The sequence below is a fragment of the Nelusetta ayraudi genome, unplaced genomic scaffold (genome assembly GCF_046127955.1).
Source record: "Nelusetta ayraudi isolate G7.1 ecotype Tasmania unplaced genomic scaffold, CSIRO-AGI_Nayr_v1 ptg000135l, whole genome shotgun sequence".
Lineage (NCBI taxonomy): Eukaryota > Metazoa > Chordata > Actinopteri > Tetraodontiformes > Monacanthidae > Nelusetta > Nelusetta ayraudi.
This window is the reverse complement of record NW_027466185.1, coordinates 21,344,164-21,365,614: the sequence shown is the minus strand read 5'-3', so window position 1 is coordinate 21,365,614 and position 21,451 is coordinate 21,344,164. Positions and strand designations below refer to the sequence as shown.

The window sequence follows — 21,451 nt, the reverse complement described above, 5'->3', positions numbered from 1 at the left end:
ACATTTGACATTTGACATATATGTTTGCACAATGTTTCTGTTAAGCTGACCATGAATGTCTGGATGAAGGTTTCCTTACTCGTAGCTGGTCTCTGAGGTTCTTAATGGCTGTTGTGTCGGCAGGCACGATATCCTCTTCGCTAAGTCTGCTCTCATACTTCCGAACTTGGCTCTCTGCCCCATCCAAGCTGTGAATCAGGATGTCTACATGTTTCAACCTGCGGTAAAGAGGAGTAAGATGTCACATTAATGAGTTTATCAAAACAATCCGCTGTTAGGAGCAAACGTTTAGTGGCAGAAAATGTTGACTAACTTCTCTAGATAGACTGATGAAAGGTTGTGCAGTTTTGCAGCGTCCCCGACTGCCCGACTGAGCTCCGACCGCAGGGCGGGAATGCTGCTGGACGTTGGCTTCTCCTCGAAGAAACTGACGCAGCGACGGGACACGTCGCCCAAACTGGAGCGTAGGCTGTCAAGCTCTGACTGCAGCTTCTAGATAAAAAACAGTTTAGTTAGTGAAAAACACGGGTGATCATATGGAAGCGAATTGCTGCCACACAAAAAAAAACCCACAAGGCTCAGTATCATGTCATAACATGAAAACCATCACCTTTTTACATAATATTAATTTTTACGTCTTGCTTTTCACGTTATAACGCGAAACTATCACAAAATTTAGTGAAAGTTTCACGTTTTAACGTGAACATCATCACGTAAAAACGTGAAATTATCAAGTTGTAACGTGAAACTATCACATTTTTTCGTGATAGTTTTCACGTCATAACATGATACTGAGCCCTGTTTTTATTTCTAGTGTGGCAGCAATGAGCTTCGGTATCATGCCACAGAATGCCAAACGTGCAAAAGAGCGACTGACATATCCAAAGTAAGTTAAAACAGCCCTTCAAGAAAATGATATATACGTTCAATTATAAGACGTGAAATAATAAAGGCCTTTGCCATCATCCTGTATTTTTCAGTATTAGAAAGTCAACGTGGATTGCAAGGCCTGCTGCTGGTACCAGGTGGTGCTGAAACTGACCTCCTGCTCTGCAATCCGAACGGTGATGTCAGTGCTGTCGCCCCTCGGGGGCGGGGTCTCGATCGCCCTCATCAGTCTCTGCTCAGCCTCTTTCAGCCGAAGCGTGATGCCCTGCAGTTCCGACATGTACGCACGAGACACGGACTCGTCCTTCTCAGCTGCAGAGACGGAGATGAGAAAGGCGATGAGTGAAAAGTTGCGCGCGCGGTGTTTTTGTCTTAGTCTGTACGGATGCATTCATCCGTCTCTTCTCACCGGTCTCCATGTTGAGCAGCAGGTCCTTGCAGTGTCGCTGTGCCTGCTGCACGTCTTCCTCCACTTCCTGCCTCTCAGCGGGCGTGAACAGACTGCTCTGATTGCTGTCGGCCAGGAAGTCGGCCAAATGAGAGTCCAGGTTACCCAGAGCCTGCTGCCGCTCTGTGGGAGACTGGCCGCATACCTGGCGGAAGGTAGGTGGGCAGTAAGCGCAACATGGAACTGAAGCAAAAAGTGATAGAAAGCAAACAATAAAGAATGAATCTCACCGTGTCCAGGTTCCATCCAGAGACGGTCCTGATGTCTTTCTGCAGGTAGTTCAACGACACCACACTCTTCATGTTTACATGCAGCTGATGCCATAAAGACATGACCTTCTGGTACAACTGCTCTGCCCTGCACGCGCACACACAAACACCCAAATTAGTGATTGCAAAAAACAAGCCAAAACAAAGTGGGTCCTCTGTGTGAAGTGGCTCTTCTGTGCTTCTCACTTGACGGCTGTGTTGACAGCCTCCTGGTTTGGAGGCGGAATGGTGAAGCACACAGAGGGGACCATGGCCTCATTGCCTGTGGGACTGATGACCTTCCACTTGGTCCTCTGAGTGTTGTCTTCCAGCACGCACTCCTCGCCTTGGTTTATTGTGATCTGAGAGTGAGGGGTTGAGGGGCAGAGGACGGACGCAAGCACCAGAAGAACAGAGAAGGGGGGGAAGAAAGGGAATTGAGGTGATGAGAAGAAGGATGTCAGGAATAAGGCAAAGAGGAAGAACAGTTGAAGAGACGGGCAACGTTAAGAGAGGGAGAGAGAGAGAGAGAAGGCCGAGCAGGGGTTTGTGAGTGTTACGAAGGGATGGTAAAGTTCATAAAGCAGGATGAAAGGTTGGAGAGGTCAAATGGAAAAGAGCAAGAGGTCAAATGAGGTGAAATACGGGGGAGAGAGAGAGTGAGAGAGAGAGAAACATTTCAACACAAAAAAAACTGAACTAAAATTGCAACACAAAATGCAAAACTATATAAAAGCATGAACTGAATGAAAAAAGCAGGGCTCCTGAACTATCAAAGCTTCAGAGTTCTTGGTGAACTCAAAGCTTTTGCACGTCAAATGTTCAAGGTTTCTTCTTGTGAGATTCAGGTTTAATGAAACACGACGCTGGGTTTTGCAGAGGCCAGTGCAGGACAAATGTTATTAAGAAAAATTGTACCAGTGCTAAAAACTTTGGAAGCTATGACTGCTGGCTCAGGAGTTTTATGGCAGCACAGGTAGAACGAACGCTGCACTGCCTCCCCCACCTACCACCCTCTCTCACCCCCTTTCCCTGCACACACCAACACATCAATAATGTAGTGCTGTGCACATATGGTGAACACATGAAATGTACGCCGGGGCTTTAAGCTGTGACTGAGACACCAAGCAAAGTGTTCTTATGCTATGCAACATAATTGTCGTCTGTCCATTCAATCAGATATCCAAACGTACGAAAGAGAATTAGGGCCACGAGAAGAGAACATTTTTTTTTACAGGAAGGAGATTTTTATTGAAGTTTTCATTTCGAGTTTTAAGTTGAAATTTTGTGGAAAAAAAAGTAAAAATTTCATGAAAAAAGTCAACGTAAAAAAGGCAAAATTTTGTGAAGAAAGTAAAAACTTCATGAATAAAGTCGACGCAAATAAAATGGAAATTGGTGAGTAGGTGGATGGTGGATTAACCCTGTTACCCACGGTTAAAAGTAAAACAGGTGTATCCCACAAGGTTCACCTACAGTAATCGGGAAACTGGCGAAAACGGGAGGACTCCACTAGACTTGCACGCAGAGCCTTTAGACTTTCTTCTCGACATTTTGACTTACTTCACTTTGACATTAATAGCAGAATTTTTAAAATTTCATTCACGAAATTTTGTCTTTTTTACGTCAACTTTATTCTCGAAATTTCAAATTTAATCTTGAAATTTTAACTTTATTCTCGAATTGGAAACTTGACAAAAAAATCTATTCTATCTTGATTTGTTTCTCTTCTTGTGGCCCTAATCCTCTTCCATACAATCATCTTACAATCACAGTGTTTACCTGGCTTGAAAGAAAAAACAATTCTGTGGTTCACAGACTCAGTGATCCTCACTGACTATTAATGTCATGTTTTCAGTCCAGAAATGTATCTTCACAGTCACCCAGTTACTTTAGTGACAGCAAACACTCTCAAGCTTAACTGAAAATAAGAGCAGCTACCAGCGGGCTAGTGCAGTGTGTGCGGTGCTAAGAGTTAAAGGTGAGAGAGGGAGAACATATGCAGCTATACCTGGACGTTTGTCTTGCCAGCCCAGCCGACAGACGAGAGGAAGGGAAGAGGAGGAGGGAGTGAGGAGGGAGGAAAAAAACAAGGCACAGGAGGGTATGGAGAGAAAAGGAGGAGGAGGAGACACAGGAAAGTGAAGGAGAGAAAGATTACTTTGGGTCATGTGCACGCTCCCGCAGATGTTTGGATATCTGTGAGTATCTGCGCATGCTGATTTGTAATTGAGTAAAACCTTGGGACCGCACTACCTTCACCTGGATGGGACACCTCACACACGGCATGCTTCAGTGAGCAAACTGACCCTCAGGGATCTAACATGGCAAACTATAAATAGCAGCAGCAGCAGCAGCAGCAGCAGCAGCAGCACGTCCACCCGGCTGGAGAGCTGGCTGCTGGTTTTTCCACTGAGCTCTCAGAGGCGATGAGACAGATGTATAATTGAGTAGTGTCCCTGAGGACATTGCAGCCGAAAAGGAACATACAGGCAGAAGCTTTAAAGTATATTATATAAATTCAAAGTGCAAAGAAAAGCACAAAGCTTCTCCACCAAGGTCCAGTCACTTTTCTCTCCGAGTTAGAAGTTGAACAATAACCTGGGAACTATGACCGAGATCTTTTCTGAATGAACCTCATTTCACCGCCTTGATTCAATGCCACACTTTATTTACCAATATAGGCCATGCAAATCGGGAGAGTATGTGCTGATATTTTAAAAGAAAGACAACAAAAATACCATCCAGGAGGGGCGCAGAGAGGGAGTGCAGGGCAGAGAGGGGCGGGCCTGGTCATGCAGTTAAAAAAGAGCAGGGAGGTCAGTGGTGAGCTGCTTCGTCTGTCACAACCTTTTCTTATCAACAATTTATTTCAATCACAAAAAATCAGAAAAAAACCCCCACCTTGCTGAGAGAGATGGAACGTGCACGGCAGGTTATTCATAGGGTACAGAGTGTGCCATTGGGAACGTACCTCGATCTGTCTGTAGTCGCAAATGGCTTTGATGGGCGTGGTGTTCCCCAGGACAGTGTCTGTGCTGCGTGGACGGAGCTGGACCACAGTCTTGGCCCGGCCCACCAGGCTGGCCACAGTGCTGCGGTATTCGATCAGCTGCTCCTTCTCCTCCTGCGGGAAATCAGTCCACATGCCCAGTCAATATAGGATCGAGCCAGTCAAAATACAATTACTGCCCGCCGACCAACACAAGCCTGAGCATCATTCATAAGACTTCCACTTTGAGGTTCAAATTAATTAATCTGTCAAATCTTGCGAAATAGTTTGAGCAATGTATCTCCAAAATGGAGCAGAGGCTGCAAATTATTATTAGCTCCCAAGTTGGATAATAGAAATTTTCTCCCATCTGGCAAAGGGCATGGTCTTCCCTTATAACCTCCTGCATCACACCCGTGAAATTATTTTTACAATGAGATGGGTTTGATGAAGTAGGCACACAGATTGCTGGCTTGGAGTCAGGGAAGAATATCTCACATGAACTCATATGAAGGAGTGATTAAATATCAGTAAACATGAAGAACTAGACAATAACAATAGCATATATCAATATGTCATTACAAGATCCACCGAAAAGGTTAATTGGATTGTTTGCTCTGGCACCTTCCAGGATCTCCATGGAGGTGCAAAGCGCAGACAAGGCACAGGGAGCCGAAGACAGAACGACTGTGGCCGACCATCCATTGACGGGCGCAAAATGTCAGTCACAAATGTGTAACTCTATATCGAGTCAACACACTCATTGCTCTGTCCTGTGGATAATGTTGCATCTTATGAATGCTGCCCTCTGTCAGGGCTGTGTGAGCGTGCGTGAGCCAGGTAGGTGTGAAGTCAGCAGCAGTCACGGGGGGGACCGCCGCTCTTGACCAGATGACTTGGGTTGTGTGGAATGCTTGAAGCTGCCTCGGGGCTGGGAAATGAAGTCAGGGGGCCGATGATGCTGTGCTAACGGGTGATGACACCAACGCTTCAATAACAGCGGCTCTAAATAGTTGGAAAATTGCCATGTCATGCGGCTAGAACGTATGACAAAAAAAAATCTCTTCAATGTGCAGGGTTTCTATGCGCACACCAGGTGGCAGCACAATAGGGTTTAATACTGATCAACTAAACTGGGTAAGAATGTTTGACAATTACGTAAAGCAGAGGGTGATTGTGCAAACCAGGATGGACTTTTGATGCCCATCTTGCTTGAGGTTAGTGAGACCACAGCTAGGTTACAACACAAACAGCTGGAGGACTGGTGTACCATGGAGTCCTGCAGCAGGTCCTCCAGTTTGCTCAGGCGGCTGTTCTTGTCACAGATGTACTGTCTCTTGATGGTTTCTTGGAGCTGCCGAAGATACGACTCACAGTCCCGGGCGTCGCTCATGAACTGATCAAAGACACCATCATTAAAGCATTACAATGATGCCAGAAAAAAAATGCACAATAAGATTCCAAATCCATTTAAAAAAAAGAAAAAAAAAAAAAAAGAATTAAGAACACAATTGAATCAACTTTATATCAGGTTAGTTCTGACCTGGAAGTATGCCGTGTTGTCCCTCAGGTGCTGCTCCACACACACACACAACTGGTTCACCCACTGCCACTGAGTCTGCAGGGCTGCACTGTAAGCCTGATCACACGCAACAGCACAGAGGAGGCAAAGTGTTTGTTAAGAACAGGGTTTGTTTGGTATTTTAAGATGGCATTTTAACAAAAAGTGTATTATTTGTTTATTTTAGCCATACAAGAGATTTATTCAGTCAGACATTCTCTGAGGTGACATGAGTGGAGCCGTAACAATAAAATGTATTGATATTATTATCATTATTATTATTATTCACCTCCACAGTCTGTTTGGCCGGGTGGTTCTCCTGACATAGATGATGAGCTGTTTCCTGGAGCGAACGCATCACCTCTTGCTTTGTATCCAACTCCATCCTCATTTCCTGGAAGTACAGAGGAAAAGTCACGACAAGTTGCACAACTGAAAATGTGCAGGGAGCAGCCACAGGGCGTTCTTATTGAAGCATTTTGGTTCCTGACACGTGTGGGAAAATATTTGGCAGAAGACAGAAGAGTCTCAATGGACGGGTGGCTGGTATTTCTTCATTTCAACAAAAGAAATTCTTGCACTCACATCGTAGAGCTCTCTCTTGGCGTTCATGTTGGGGTTGCCGTCGCTCCAGTCGAAGGCGATCTCCTCCTCCTCCCTCTCATTGAGCCAGATCAGCTCCTCGGTGCAGTGAGCGACGAAAGCATGCAGGCTCTCCAAGCTCCGCAGGCGCCATGACGAATGTTCCTGTGGCAACGGCACAAACAAGTGTTGTTGTCAGGCTGATCAGCAGTGCACATTTGAAGATTAAAAAATAAATAAATAGGCAACATCCTTCCATTAATTTTGTTTCTTTGTATTATTACGAATAAAAGTAACATTACAGCCCAAGGATTCACAGCTGGATTTTGGTTGAAAATTCAGTCTTGATCTCCACGACAAATAATTGTCAATATTTATCACAAACGGGAAAGTTTTCTGTTAAAAAAAAAAATAGCGGCAAGCAGCCTCACATGTACCTACATGATACAAAATATGCAGAAAGGGACAAAGGCAAAGGAACAAAGAGTGTTTGGGGAGGGAGCAGATGCATAATTCTGTCCTTTTTAGCGTGCGGGTGCTGCCACGGTCTAATTGGATTAAGGGAGAAATGGCTTGAAGAGAGTGCGTTGCAGCAAAACACAGGGAGAAAACTGACCAGTAGTTTGCAGTACTGGTGCTCCAGCTTGGCCAGGGCTTCACAGTAACTGCTCTTGAAGTTCGGGGACACCTTTGCCTGAGGGACAAGACGGTCGTAGGTTCAGAAACACAAAGAATGAGTGCTAGTAGATATGAGTGTATGTGTGTGTGTGTGTGTGTGTGTGTGTGTGTGTGTGTGTGAGTGTTTTCTAAGGAGAGGAGTTGTGCACCTCATAGCTGCGTGCCTCCTGCAGGCTGCTCATCAGCTCCTCCACTGCAGTGTGAATAGCGTTGTGCTCTTGTAGGTTGTTCTCCACAGTGGGGAGGTCTGCGCCCCACTCAGCTCGCTCCAGAAGATCCTGAAGCACAAAGACACACAGGTGCATATTGCTCTCAAAAAGGAGGACAATTTCAAGATTTTTTTACTATTACATCGTAATAAATGCTAAATGGACTGCACTTATATAGCGCTTTCCAACACCTTCACGGTAGCCCAAAACGCTTCACAATGGCCTCTAATTCACCCATTCACTCACACATTCATACACCAGTGGGTGTCCTGGGAGCAATTTAGGGTTCATTGTCTTGTCCAAGGACACAACGACTGGGATGGAGCGGGATTTGAACCGCCAAACCTTTTGGTCACTGGACAACCTGCTCTACATCCTGAGCTACAGTACAGTCGTCCCCTTATAAGTCAGTCTATGATTGAATTTAAGTTTTTTTTTTTTTCAGGTTTGTTGCCTTTACCTGAGGTGAGCTGAGGTTATGTGCAATTGTGGCATAATCAAAAAAAATCATCACAATATTTTTCTTGATATAATTGATATGAACATGACTTGATTTAAAAAAAGAACAAGAACAACATCTGACCTGTGTCTCCTCCACCCATCCGAGAAGCTCGTAGATGAACCTCAAGCTCCCTTCATCCTCTGACGAAGACATGGCCACCAGCTGGGACCGAGACATGGGTTGCCGCAGGAGGCTTGCGCCCATTGCGCCCACGGCTCCCACAGCTCCCAGGAGCGTCTGTCCCAGGGTCAGCCCGCTGTCGGTGGCTCTTTGGCTGGTGTTGTGCTCAGCCGCCGTGCTGCCCAGGCTCTGGGAGAAGTGGCCTTTTCTGTAGACGCTGGAACACTGCAGTCTGAGGGAGACCAGCTCCTCCTGAAGGCAGGACACTCTGGATGGAGGAGGGTGAGAAAAAAAAGGCATTTTTCAGAAGGGGAAATGGAGCTCTGAATTCCGAAGATGCTGGCTGTTCATACGTAGTTTTGATGCCTTCAGTGAGAAACTGCAATGTTCATGACAATGAAAGAAAAGACATTAAATTCATAGGGTGGGTCCAAACTTTTGGCTGGTGGTGTGTGTAAAATCAGAAATGTATTGCATTATATACTGAGCTGCTATGAGCCACAGAGATTTGGAATAGAGCCTGAGTTCTGACAGTTGAAGGAATAAATCTCCAAACTCTGTAATCTGAAGCCAAAAAAGAAATACAAAAAACAAACACAGGATGGTAATACAGGGTGATTAAAAAGAAATAAAAAGAAAAGGCATTTGAATGTTGTGGGCTCAAACATACTGACAGACACAAGGAGACATGGATCCAAAAGTCCTGAAAGGGGAAAGTTTTTGTTTCGAAACTTGACTGCAGAGCATCACAAAATGGCAGCTGTTCAAGACTGCAATTTCACTGCGCTGAGTTCATGGAGCGGCATACTGATGAGGCATTGCCGATTCCTATCACAGCAAACTTACGTGACACTTCACATTGGTGGGAATTTAACAGTCAGTGCAAAGCAACAAGGGGAGTTTGTGGGACGACGAGTCTGTTCAGGGACAGCTGAAGGCTTCAATCAAGCCGCAGCGCCGGCAGCGCACTCACCTGAAAGCGAGCTGCTCCACTTGGTAGTATTTCTCGTCTCGGAGGACTTTGAGCTCGAGGTTGAGCTGTCTGATGAGAGACTCGCAGTCCTGCAGGTAGCAGGCCAGCTCTCCCTCGCACTGCACCGCCTCGCCGCTCTCTGCTCGAGACATGTCCTGCAAATAAAAAATAAAAAAACGATCAAATTCATGAAAGCAGCAAAAGCGAGACTCGGAAAGTGTCCAATCCAACATGTGTGCAGCCTTATCAACCGCGGCCTTGCGCTTGAGCTTCTGAGGAAATTAAAGTTAAATAAAAGATGAGAAGGTCAGCACTCACAGCCTGGAGTGTGTTCCTCGCCAAGGTCAGCTTCTCTTCACAGTCCAGCGCCATGTTCTGGATCTTATTGGCTCTCTGAAGCAGCAGCTCGAGCCTGAAGACAGAACAAATTCCCAGGAAGTTAAAGGAGCCTGTCTGAAAATGTTTAAATTTAATGAGGAATCGAACAGGAGACGCACCAGCAGGTTAAGGTTTAATTAAATGCATCTCATTGTGACAATATATATAGATTTATGTAAATGTGTGTGTGTTTCCAGTGCGAGTGTCTGTGTTGGTGTGTTTTATTTGTACCTGTCCACAGCTGGCCGCAGAGTCTTCTCCCTCTCCAGCATCTCCAGGATGAGCTTCCCCCACTCCTCTTCCAGGTCATTGGGGTGAAGGCCCTGAGGAAGCTTAATACGACCAAATTCTATCCACACCTAGTAACCAGCGCACACACAAACACACATAAAAAAAAAGGAACAAACATTTAACATCCCATCATGCCTCAGCGCAACGGCACACCTCATAAAAGACTGCGATGCGACTAAAATAGTCTCCTGAAAGCCATCACATCAGAGTTCTATCTGTGGAGAATCATAAGTCACACCGCAGACTCTGGAGGCATCAGCTGAGCGAGAGACAACACAATCTGCCGTGTTGTTGTGTTGGCAGCGGCACGGAGAAGCAAAAATAAAAATTTCAGCAGACAAATGCGTGACTATTGTGAAACAAAGCCACTCGACTCAATTTCTCAATGGAAAACTTGCAGCCCTGAGCCACACACCGTTAACCTCGTCCATCTCGGTTCACCGAGCACTTTCTCACCTCCAGCAGTTTGTAGAGGTGCGCAATGTGACCTTTCTCCGCCTCCTTCTCGGGGATCTCCGTCTCTTTGAAATGGACGTATTCGTTGTAAAGTGCCTGCAGGGGGACGAGAGGAAGTCCCTGTTAGCGCTGAGTGTGTTTAAGGTCAAATGTGCTGTCGATATCTATTATCATGAGCGACGGACAGGCTTCTAACAACAGTTGCTCTCACTGAGTGATCATTAACCATTTAAAAAAAAGGAAAAAAAAAAAACCCCAATCCTCTCCATCCCAAGATTTCATGTGAACCTATCTTTCTTTTCAGCAACAGCAACATCCACTCATGTCTTATTCAACAGCATTCTTTTCCGATTAACAAATAATGTGAAGGGAAATGAGCTGTTCCTTTTCTCACATCATCACGTCATCTACTGAAGGCAATTTTTAAAAGACTTCCCTCCCACTGTTGTTCCTTCAATTGTCTTTCAGGGTTGAAAGAATCATTTTTGGAGAGTTTCATTTGTTCAGGCGGCGTGCAGAGAAAAATCTACAGAATAAACTGCATTATAATAAAGATTTCAGTTCAACCACAACAAAATGCTATTTGGACAAGAGATCTTTCTATTTGCCTTCTTAAGAAGGTTTCTATCCTCTGCTGTAAGTGTTTCCTTCTGCATTTGTTAAACTAGTAAATGCAACCGAGTTCTAAACCGTTTCCATTTTATGGTGGTCACCTTGAGTTCCACTGGGTTTTGTGGGAAGTTTTTGTTGGCCATGAGGGCTGTATGCTGGCGGCTCCACTGGAGCAGGGAGGAAAACCTCGACTGGTACTCTGACCAGCGCTGGTCCACCTCCTGCGGTCGGAAGAAAGAAAGGAGGGAAAGAAAGAGAGAGAGAAGTGATGAGAGATCAACAGTGTTATATAACGTAATAACAATAATTAGGCATGTTAAAATAAATCGTGGTCATATGCCCCCTCTTTTTTTACCATTTAATAGTGACATGCAATAGCTGTTCACCAGTCTATAATCTTAAAAAAAGGCCACAGTGTAGGAGTGTTGTCAACAGTTTTTTGGCAGAGCTGGACCTACATTTGCACCGATGCCCTCTCCTCCCTCTGGGATCTTGGGGAAGGCATCGTAGATGGAGGAGACGTAGGTGATGACAGACTTCTCATCTGGCGACGGAACATCAACGTCTGCGGAGGAAAGGTGAAAAACGGCTTATTTGGGTCAGCTGTGGGGTTCAGTGTTGGTTCAGTTGTGAGGTTGACAAATCGAAACCAGCCTTTGCTCTTAAAAGAACTCAACAGAATGATTTGACTTTTATGTCAAACTGGAGGTAATGGCCTGTGGTCAACAGTTTTAAATTGATATGATGATTATATATATATGATTTGTTCAGAATAGGTCTGGAAAAGAAAATGCTCGATGTTGAATATGCTAGTTTTCAAGGTCACTAGTTTAAGTCAAACCTTTTAAACGAAACAAATAGAGAACTACAAGATGATTTAAGTGTTAACCATTATAGCCTCATATAATGGAAAGGCGCGTCTGATTTTTGGGTCTTTCTCATCCTGAGCTTTTAAGAAGAGGTGCGTTTTTTTTCCCCCAAATAACAACACAAACAAGGCCAGTGTTTTCTCTCACCCTCGGCGTCCAACAGTCTGGTCACCCCTAGCGACTCTGCGATTTCAAAGGCCTGCTCGAGGTTCTCCCGGTTACTCTGCCGTGACAGCACCTCCATGTCAATCAGGTCTGGCCTGGAAATTGTGGAGAGAAAAATAAACCCAAAGGAAAATGTTATTGCAGCTCACTCTATTTCTGTCTACAGGGCAGCCGCGTGAACATCAGCAATAGTGTTTTTGATTAACAGAATGTGTCACAAAAACCATGCTATTGACATATTACAGTATATCGATCCGTTTGATGGCCGACTTTACTATCCAGTCACGGCTACAAACAGGTACAATATTGGAGCTTTTCCGTTCTCCCCCTGACCTGTATTTGTGCAGCAGAGCGTTGAACATGCGTCCGTCGCTCCAGGACGAGGTGAAGTTGACGCAGCGGAGGCCGGGGTAGCCTTCTGTCGCCTGCTGGCTCCATAATAACAGCTTCTCTTTGGCAGTGAGGTCACTGGACTCGCCGCTCACATAGATCTCTGAAATCTAGAGGGAGACATCAAAAAACGCAAGATAAATTCAGATGCTTTCGGAAGCGTCATTCAGCCAACCAGAGGTGGGCAAACCCGTCACGTAAAAAGCATCAGGAGAAGCTCAACCTACAGAATTTGCTTATTTCAGGACTTTCATGATTTGCAGGCAGCTTACAATGATTTTTCTTTGGAAGAGGGTTCACTCGAGACTCACTTAAAGCAAAACAGTATTAAAGGACATCTAGTATAAAGGCCTCATTCACCTGGTTAAAATGTCAGCGCTAAGAGAATCAAACCTGAATCGTACTACGCCTCACATGAGCAAAATCAATCACTTGGAGAATGCTGACACAATGCAACAATGTGCAACTTTGCCTTTAAACCTGTGTGAAAGAAGTGCAGCCCCTGCTGCAGCTATAGGGGACACAAACCCACTGGAGAGATATTAGTCACTTGTATTCAGGCTGTCGTCTGCCTCCGAGCCCCTCGTCCATCTTCCTGATAATCAATGACCCTCACCGTCCGGAGCAATGCTCTCTCCAACTGGTGCTTCACGCATTTCAACCTTAAAGCAGCTGTTTTCCACAATCCACTTCCTCCTCTACTGCCCCGCCTGCTCATTAGCTTGTGCCCCCACACCCTCTCAACATTTCCTAACCTCCGTTTCTTGATGTCTCTGGCCGCTCTCCACCCCATCCCTATCTGTCTTTTCAGTTCTTCCCATCTTTTATCTGTTCAGTGTCAGAAGATGATCAATCCGTGATGCCCTCTCATCCCCTGCCTCCACGACTACAATCACAGCCCAGATGCTCAAGAGACGCCTGCACCTGCAACACATCTCCATGTGTTGCGATAACGAAGGAGGTTTTGACAAGTAGCAAATAGCATGGAAATTCATTTGAGATCCAAGTCAAGGCAGCCATGTTCAGTCATAATCCTACTGTAAACATCCCCAATCCGATCATAGCCCGCCTCAGGGTTCGGAACCTCTGATGTCTGCTGGGCGAGGATAGAGAGGAGAGCGAGGGGTGGATGGGTACATTAAGGTTTTAATTGTTATTAATCAGAAAGTAGGTTTTCACACGCCTGTCCTCAATAAAACACTGCTGGCTGGACGCAGGACACGCAGACGGATGAATGATGGATGACGGGATGGAAGTAGATTTAGCTGGATGGTACGAGGATAAATCTGAGCAGTGGCTTTAATGTGTGATCTGAATCCCAACAGGACTCGACAAAGCAGCCAACTGATTAATTCACATTTTAAATCCCTTTTTATGCTTGCAGGGGCGATACGAAAAAACACGTACACAAGACAGACGAGTGCGGTCTGAACTCGGTGACGTCCTGGCACATCCACAAAGACCCCCCCTCACAACACAGGGAAAGGTTATTGATTATAACTGGCCGTAAATAAAAGTGCACTCAGAGGATCCACACTGTCTGTTTGTGTACAATTCTCATGACTCAGCAGCTACATGGCATCAAGTGAGACATGCAGCACTAAACACTGGCCGACATGACGTCAGCTGCAGCCTTTGTGATGCAGAGTGGAGCGAGCTGTACAAACGGTGGAAGCTGTCGAGAGCAAAGCGTCCGGTCATCTGCTGATGTATCACTGCAGTGGCTGCAGCAACCTTTTTTTATTTGATTTTCAAGGTTAAGAAGAGACTCATGCAGCCGTGAGTACGTGGCTCAAGAAATCCTCCAAGTGAGGAGCCCCCAATACCAGCAGCAGTCAAACAAACACACTTTATAAAGAAACTGGAACATTAATCTGATGCTGGTATGTGTTCTCTGGATTAACCTCAGGTTAAGAATATCAAGTACAATCAGTACGAGTCACTGGTTTTTCATACCAGAAGATCAAACAAGGGCAACAAAGAGGGGAAAGAACTGACTGTGGTACCATAAGTGCAGTTGTAAGTAAACACCCATAATATAAATAATCAAACTAGATTGCATACAAAACGTGGCAACGTGATTGCTTTCATGGTTACTTTTGTGCTTCCGACAGTCACTGAATATGCAAAAGTGACATTTTGCTCCACACAAAGAGGTGAAGGCTAATCTCATTCTTTACAGTGACGGGCTATGATTAGCCCACCAATCCTGATTGTTATGCAGATAGTTTTGGCCTTCTTATAATTTGAAACACTTAGTTTAGAAGAAAGTGCAACATTCACCAAATATCTTTATATAAATATATCAAACACACACATATGTATGTGCTTGTATATCTAGATACCTATATATACATATGTAAAATGTATATAGATATAGACTCACAGAATATCGCGTGTGGGTATAGAAGAATCATAGACAAATCAACAAATTTTGGTTTCGATCAGTGGTCCTTTGTGTCACACACATACACACTCTAACTGTCCGTCTCCAACACATGTAAAAAAACAAAAACAAAAAACAACCCTGTGGTTAGCATGTGCATGTGCATGTGGAGATGAGATGAGAGCCAACATAATGTTGAGACAAAGAAGGAAGAGAGGGGTGAGGGAGGAGGGATATGGACAGAAATGGACAGAGAGTGTTCAGCGTTGATTAGACTCTGGGGACAAAGGCGGAAAGAATAGTCAGAGCCATGGAGGCCTTTTGAGGGCTGATAACACAAACACGGAGACGTCCTTTCACAACCACAAGAACACATTGTACTTGTGGCGAAAAGGAAACCTGCCAATTATGCCAATTGTGAATCCTCTCTGTATTTTAGATTGCCAACCAGAACTTCAATTTTATCAGTTGTATCAAATTCATTTTAAATGGTTAATGTAAGCCTGGTTATCCTGGAATCCACCTGCATTTGCCCACACCTTTTTGAAAATCGGGAGGTTAGATTTTAATTGACATATTGCTAAGTTTAAAAAGAAGCCTCCTGCTGATGACTTCCAATTAAATAGTATAAACTTTCCTCTTAGCTTTTCATTAACAGGAACAGAGCAGAGTTTCCTACTTGTAATGAAACCTGACTAAATGCACAGGAAGTGTTAGGCAGAGGCAAACCTGTGGCAGGTATTTCACAGTGGCTTGTTGCTGCAGTGAGAGAGGGCTCTCATCCATGTTGTCCAGTCTCTCTGAGGAGCTACTGGTTAGCCCTCCCCAATCTGTCTGACTGGGAGTGGTGCCTGCTGTCTCCGGAGAGGTCAGCGGCAGGTCGCTGGCGTAGCCCGACTCCAGAAGAGAATAAGGCTCCTGTGTACGACCGGGAGTGTCCAAGCTGAAACCCTTTACAAGCACAGTATCCTGAGTTTGTGTTTGCATCCGTGGCATCGGGTAATGGTCTGAAGAATTCTCAGTGCTACATGCGTCCTCATCGAAGAGTTTTACTTTGATGGCATTGCCAGTGACTGGAGATGGGATGGGGTGCTCTATGCAGACTTCGAAATCACTGTCAGTGTCACCCCTCCATACCGGAGAGCCAAAGTCACTGGGGTACACCGTCCTAACCACGCAGAGTTTACCGTCCACCTCATGGATGTGCACCACTCCCTTGCTGTCCTTCCGCAAAGGTGTCTTCATGAGTCCATCTGTCACTTCAGGTCCCTCTTTCAAACCCCTGCCACCTTTATTTTCTCTCTCTGCCCTCCCCTTCTCCCTTTTCTCCTTCTTCTGTCGAAGTATCCAAGGTTTCTCCAAGACACCTTGGACTTTCTCCTTAACACGACAGACCCGCCCTCCACCTGGAGTGGTACAGTCCACAGTTGGGACCGTGTTGACTGGTGTAGTGGAGGTGGTTTGGCTTGGGATGCTGGAGACATCCACAATGGCGCTAACAGTGTCTTCCTCCCCTGGAAAGCAGAAAACACCTCTCCAAGCTGGGCTGGGCTTTGGGGACAAGAGACCCCCTTGCCTGGAACTCATAGAACCAGGGGAAAGAGCATTGCTGTGCAGAGCATTCTTGGAGGGAATCAACTGGGCACCGTGCACTGCTGCATGAGGACGATGTCTGCTGCTGTAATCCGAGTCTGCTATCTCAATGAGTGACTCCTTTTCCTCATCCTCTTCATCCTCTCCCTCTCTTTCACCCAGCCCATGGATTCTCTGTTGGCCAAACTCTTCCTGGTCCAGCTCTCCTTTCCTGTGCTTCTTCCCTTTGTGCTTGCGCCTGAAACGTATGCGCTTCTTTGGTGAATGTGGGGGGGCACCACTGAGTTCCCTCTCATTAGGAGGCCTGACGCAGCCCATGGAGTTCCCCATGGTTTTGATAGTGGCCAAAGTCTTCAAGAAACTATCACAGCAAAAAGAGGCAAACAACGCATCAGCAAAACCAAATGAATATTCAGTACAGTCCCAAGACAGCAGAGAGGAATGATGTTCGTTCAAATGACTGACAGCTCTGCCATTAATGCGACATCCATAAGTGATGAGTTGGGCAAAGCAGGTTTATCTCTCATTTCCATTGCACAGCCAGGTGATCTAGAAGATGGATGGTTTGCACTGTCCACTGCAGAGACGGGGAAAGTGACTTCGGGTATTCATTAACTGAGACACTTGCCAGGCAGCTGCAGATTGAGGTATGGCAGCTACCCCCTTGTCCTTCACTTCACCCAACTTGTATGCATGCAATGCACCAGCCAGCCGTGTTGTTTAACATCAGTACGCAACTGTGCGGGCAAATATATGTTGTCTTGACCCCTGAAGATATGTGGCACTTGTCAAGAAAACCAGGACATGGTTATGTCTGCAGAGTCTTGTGAGAGAGGGACGTGGGGACAGCTGTCTGATTTATCACCAGGCTTATGGCAAGTGACCTATCTTAGTATGAGGGAGAGAGGTAAAAAGCTGAGCCTGATGCTATTCAGCCCATTAGTGTGACTGTGACATGCAGGTTTGCTCGAGTCTGTGAGGCAACACCATCTACTCTGATCAGTTCTGTTGTAGGCTGCGATCCAAGAGCTCCATCCACACTCGTATCTAAGATCATAAATTAATGGTGCCTTCCCGTTACTTCATGTGACTGCAGTGATGGAAGAGGAGGAAGATTTATAAGGTAGGTCGTAGTACTCGCAGTGGGAGCCTTACTAATGACTACGTGGTCGACATCCTCTGTAGTAGTAGCAGCAGCAGCAGCAGCAATATCGGTTTCTCATTCTGCCAAGGCTGCTCAGCATCCAGACCGGTGGCGAGTGAGAGAGAGAGAGACAGAGGGAGAGAGAGAGAGAGAGAGAGAGAGAGAGAGAGAGAGTGGGTGAAGCCAGCCAATGCTGCCTCGCTTTGCTGAGGGAATCCACCAATAATCTGACGTCTTGTTAAACACTTCAGTCACAGCTTTGGCTTCCTGCCTCGATGCTTCCCCTCGTCATCCTCCCACGATTTCTTCTGCTGTTCATTAAGCTGCTGCAGGCTCTCAATAGCCTATTGTCAATACGGCAGAATCCAAAATTATAATTTTTTTCCCTGTTTCGGTGATACAGTGGCAGGGCAGGGATAATTTACGGTCTCCAAAGTGACGGCAAGCGCAGCCAGATACCTGTGGATTCAACTCACCGCAAAATGCAGCGCAGTGGGGTGTGCAGTTCTGAATCTGCACCATAAGCTCCCCTATAACAGTGTCAGATGTTTCTTCCCTGGGTACAAATCAAAAGGTTTGTCCCCGTCCTCGATGTCACGATTCCTCCACGGACGGTGGTTGCCTGGGGATTGCGTTCCATTACTTTCCAATCATAAACACACTGTGTCCTGCTGTCAGTGTGCCAGTTACTCAGGCTCCCCTTTTCATCAGGTGGTGCAGTGCGACGAGGGAACAGTCAGACAAAATCCACAGTTTGCAGGAGGTGGGGGGGCACATTTTGCGCGGTGACAAAAACCAAAAAACCAAAAAACCAAGCCGGGGATCTGTTTTTCATCTTGTGCCCCTTTTTTGTCTCTTTGCAACTCCTCATGCCCACAAGATCTAATTAGAAAAAGGCATCTGGGTTAGGAGCTGGATCTGGACCTCGGGGGCAGGGGAGACGGGGAAGAGGACGCAGATTCTCCACCAGCTTTGTAAGAACCGAATTCCAGACACAGAGCCACGAGAGGAACGGCCGAATTTTCCAGGAGATGTTCAGAGCCGAAGGGACGCGGTGTCCAGAGGAGGGCAGCCCCGACCTCCACGCAGCACAGCGACAGAGGTCAGCACGTCTCCACGTCCACTCAAATCACCGGGATGTGCATGGAAGGAAAACAGCGAGAGGGCAGGGCGTCTCCGGCGAAAGAAAAGCGTGGCTCCGTCAGACAAGCATGGCTGGATTGATCCAATTGATACGGTGGAGGCTGGAGACAGTTGAAGAGAGGGCGTGCGCGTGTCGGTGCCTGCGAGTTTTTGGGGCGGTCCCCGGGATCGGTCGTGGAATCCCCGTTACATACGTGTCCTGTCCTGCTGTGCAATCTGTGGTCTGAGGCCTGCAGATTGAAGAGAAGCCTGGAGTTCCGGTGACAGTAGGCAGCCGGCGCTCGTCGCTCCCTCGGCTGGCTTTTCTCCTCTGCTTTATCCCTCTCGCTCACAGGCACCGGCAGAGGGAGAGGAAAGCTTTTATCTGCCGGCTGCTGCAGCTTCACGCTCTCCACTGCTCCATCTCACAGCTCGCCCCTCCCTCTCTGGCTCTACTCCTCCTCTCTCTCTCCTCCTCCTCCTCGCTCTCTCTCTCTCTCTCTCTCTCTCTCTCTCTCTCTCGCTTACTGAGCAGCACACACGCTTGACCCAAAAGCTTCCCTAAATGACAGACAGCAAGCATGAGGAAAATCCAATCCAAACTGGACTGTTGCATCTTTGCAACAGGAATGATGGAAACGCTCTTACGTTTCTCTCTCTCTCTCTCTCTCTCTCTCTCTCTCTCTCTCTCTCTCTCTCTCTCTCTCTCTCTCTCTCTCTCTCTCTCTCTCTCTCTCTCTCTCTCTCTCTCTCTCTCTCTCTCTCTCTCTCTCTCTCTCTCTCTCTCTTTAATCTTCAATCTGTCCATCAAGCTACAAGTTGAAAGGTTCAGGGGGTAAGAAGGAGAAAAGCAGGGGGAAGCAGCAAGGAAAGAGATGTAAGAGTATTAAAATAAATGAATAGGTGACAGGCTACAAAAGAGAAATGGCGTGACAGCAGCTTTTACTATCAGAGATCAAGTTTGCAAATTTTTTTAATAAATATTATATTTTGGATATCTAGGATTTTTGTCTATGGCATTCTATAAATATTGCACTTGTAAAATGTATGAGAAAATAATTCAGAATAAATCAATAAGGGAAAATCAACGCAAAAAGCAAAACCTGAAGAAAGTTGATCTTTCAAATAGCACTGGCTGTAGCAGGTCTAATGGAGAGGTCAACCAGCAGAAGCCACCAATTTATTTTATTATGCAGGATTTGTGCATCAATGTGATCAGGTCAACTGATTTGGTGCTATCAGCAGTATTTAATCTAAAATGTATTACTTCTTTACTAAAAGCATTCCTAATGGACTGGATTACCAACACAATAAAATGAAGTCAGGTGAAACACAGTCTGAAAAGCTTTTCCCATCACTTCACCTGAGCTACTAATGTACATGATATGATTCTGCTACATTTCAGACAGGAAGCTGACGACAGCAGGGTAGAAACAATCACCCACTGTATGTACGCCCTATTATACTCAGAAATATGATGGTGAAACATATCAGAGACTGATAAGGAATAGGCTCTCCAAAAAGGGTAATCAATCTTCTATAATTAACCAAAAGCATATGAGAGCAACGCAACAAACAAACAAGGAGAGGTTATGGACCGGAGGGAAAAAGAACTACCATCAAGTCCCAGAGGCTTCACTGTGGCGACATCACAAGTCTCCTCCTGAACGCACAGTCACTTTTTAATACAATGCAAACTGTTTAATATTTGATTCTCTGCCCTTTTGGTCACATATTTAGAGGCCCGTGGGGCGAAATAAACAGGGTGACTGAGTTTGAGATTTTAATATAAGTGATTCAGGATCCATCTGTGCTCATGGAAGCCGTGTAACATCCACAAACCCCTAAGAGATTCAATAAAGACCAATCTGTGTCAGAGTAGCAGCACTTTCAACAAAGAAAAATAAGAACATTTTCCATAAAACACAACAAATGGCTGTAACGTGACTCATTAGCCATTCCCAGCTTTGAATTTAATAACTTTCTCAGAAAAAAAAATCTCAGCAGAGTACAAACAACTTAGATCAAACACAGTTTTTATTTAAGGTTTCAAATTATGCAAACGTTCCTCCACCAATGTTTGATACACAACCTCAGTAAACGTAACTTTTGTTTGCTCCACTTTGCAGAGCGTGTGCTAAGACACAGTTACGGAAATGGAAAAGAACCAACCAAGCATCAGTTTTCACAGCAGCAATTAAAACCGGGTGGATTATCATGGAGGTTGTAAACAGAGGTGTCTGTAATGTTTATTTTTGGATAATTGTGGATTTCACAGTACAGAAATGAGTTCAGTAGCGAATGAACTGTGGCAAACGGCTACTACCCAATCAAAGACAGACACAGTGCAGTCGGGGGAGGTCCTATGAACACAGGAGTTCAAGTGTGGTTCAATATAATAAGGAGATATCTGGCGTCACCTAGTGGTTTGTCTGTGTAAGAAAATCTATTTAACTATTGAGCAGTTAAACATATATTACACATATATTGTGATTACTGTAGGCTGAGCATTCAGTATAAGACTTAGTGGGTGTAAAGAATATAAAAGAAGACATATTGGATAAATATTTCTTTCTAATTTGATTTCAGCATGATGTGAAAAATCTACGCCTGCAATGATGTACAAAAGAGAACCTGTCGGACATTAAGCGCAACAAAATATTACTATATCATATGCCGAAATTGTCCCAACACATTGAGGACACAATAGCTGACAGCAATAATGTGATGAGTCACATGTCTGCACGTTAATAATGCCCCGGTCAAAAAGACCTGTAGACTCAATTCCAAAAATGGCTCCAGCATCATCACGACAAGAATCTCAGGCCAGTGTCCCGTGGGAAA

General features: G+C 45.5%; 1 protein-coding gene across 26 annotated transcripts in view; it reads right to left on the bottom strand.

The window, feature by feature from the left end:
• Positions 1 to 21,451, bottom strand: part of macf1a (microtubule actin crosslinking factor 1a) — a 182,610-nt gene that overhangs the window by 79,505 nt on the left and 81,654 nt on the right. For 8 of the 26 annotated variants that reach the window (XM_076011905.1, XM_076011908.1, XM_076011912.1 and 5 more), the window contains 23 exons: positions 12,306 to 12,472; positions 11,955 to 12,067; positions 11,397 to 11,503; positions 11,040 to 11,159; positions 10,327 to 10,422; positions 9,811 to 9,938; positions 9,520 to 9,613; positions 9,202 to 9,356; positions 8,190 to 8,496; positions 7,547 to 7,675; positions 7,336 to 7,413; positions 6,723 to 6,884; positions 6,427 to 6,531; positions 6,120 to 6,215; positions 5,847 to 5,972; positions 4,559 to 4,711; positions 3,596 to 3,607; positions 1,792 to 1,946; positions 1,567 to 1,693; positions 1,298 to 1,481; positions 1,043 to 1,200; positions 314 to 492; positions 80 to 218 (listed from right to left, as the gene is read on the bottom strand). In XM_076011905.1, coding sequence (XP_075868020.1) covers positions 80 to 218; positions 314 to 492; positions 1,043 to 1,200; positions 1,298 to 1,481; positions 1,567 to 1,693; positions 1,792 to 1,946; positions 3,596 to 3,607; positions 4,559 to 4,711; positions 5,847 to 5,972; positions 6,120 to 6,215; positions 6,427 to 6,531; positions 6,723 to 6,884; positions 7,336 to 7,413; positions 7,547 to 7,675; positions 8,190 to 8,496; positions 9,202 to 9,356; positions 9,520 to 9,613; positions 9,811 to 9,938; positions 10,327 to 10,422; positions 11,040 to 11,159; positions 11,397 to 11,503; positions 11,955 to 12,067; positions 12,306 to 12,472 — 3,090 coding nt within the window. Of the gene's footprint in view, positions 1 to 79; positions 219 to 313; positions 493 to 1,042; positions 1,201 to 1,297; positions 1,482 to 1,566; positions 1,694 to 1,791; positions 1,947 to 3,595; positions 3,608 to 4,558; positions 4,712 to 5,846; positions 5,973 to 6,119; positions 6,216 to 6,426; positions 6,532 to 6,722; positions 6,885 to 7,335; positions 7,414 to 7,546; positions 7,676 to 8,189; positions 8,497 to 9,201; positions 9,357 to 9,519; positions 9,614 to 9,810; positions 9,939 to 10,326; positions 10,423 to 11,039; positions 11,160 to 11,396; positions 11,504 to 11,954; positions 12,068 to 12,305; positions 12,473 to 15,477; positions 17,585 to 21,451 lie in introns of those variants that run through there. The other 18 variants (XM_076011906.1, XM_076011917.1, XM_076011911.1 and 15 more) reach the window with 8 other exon arrangements.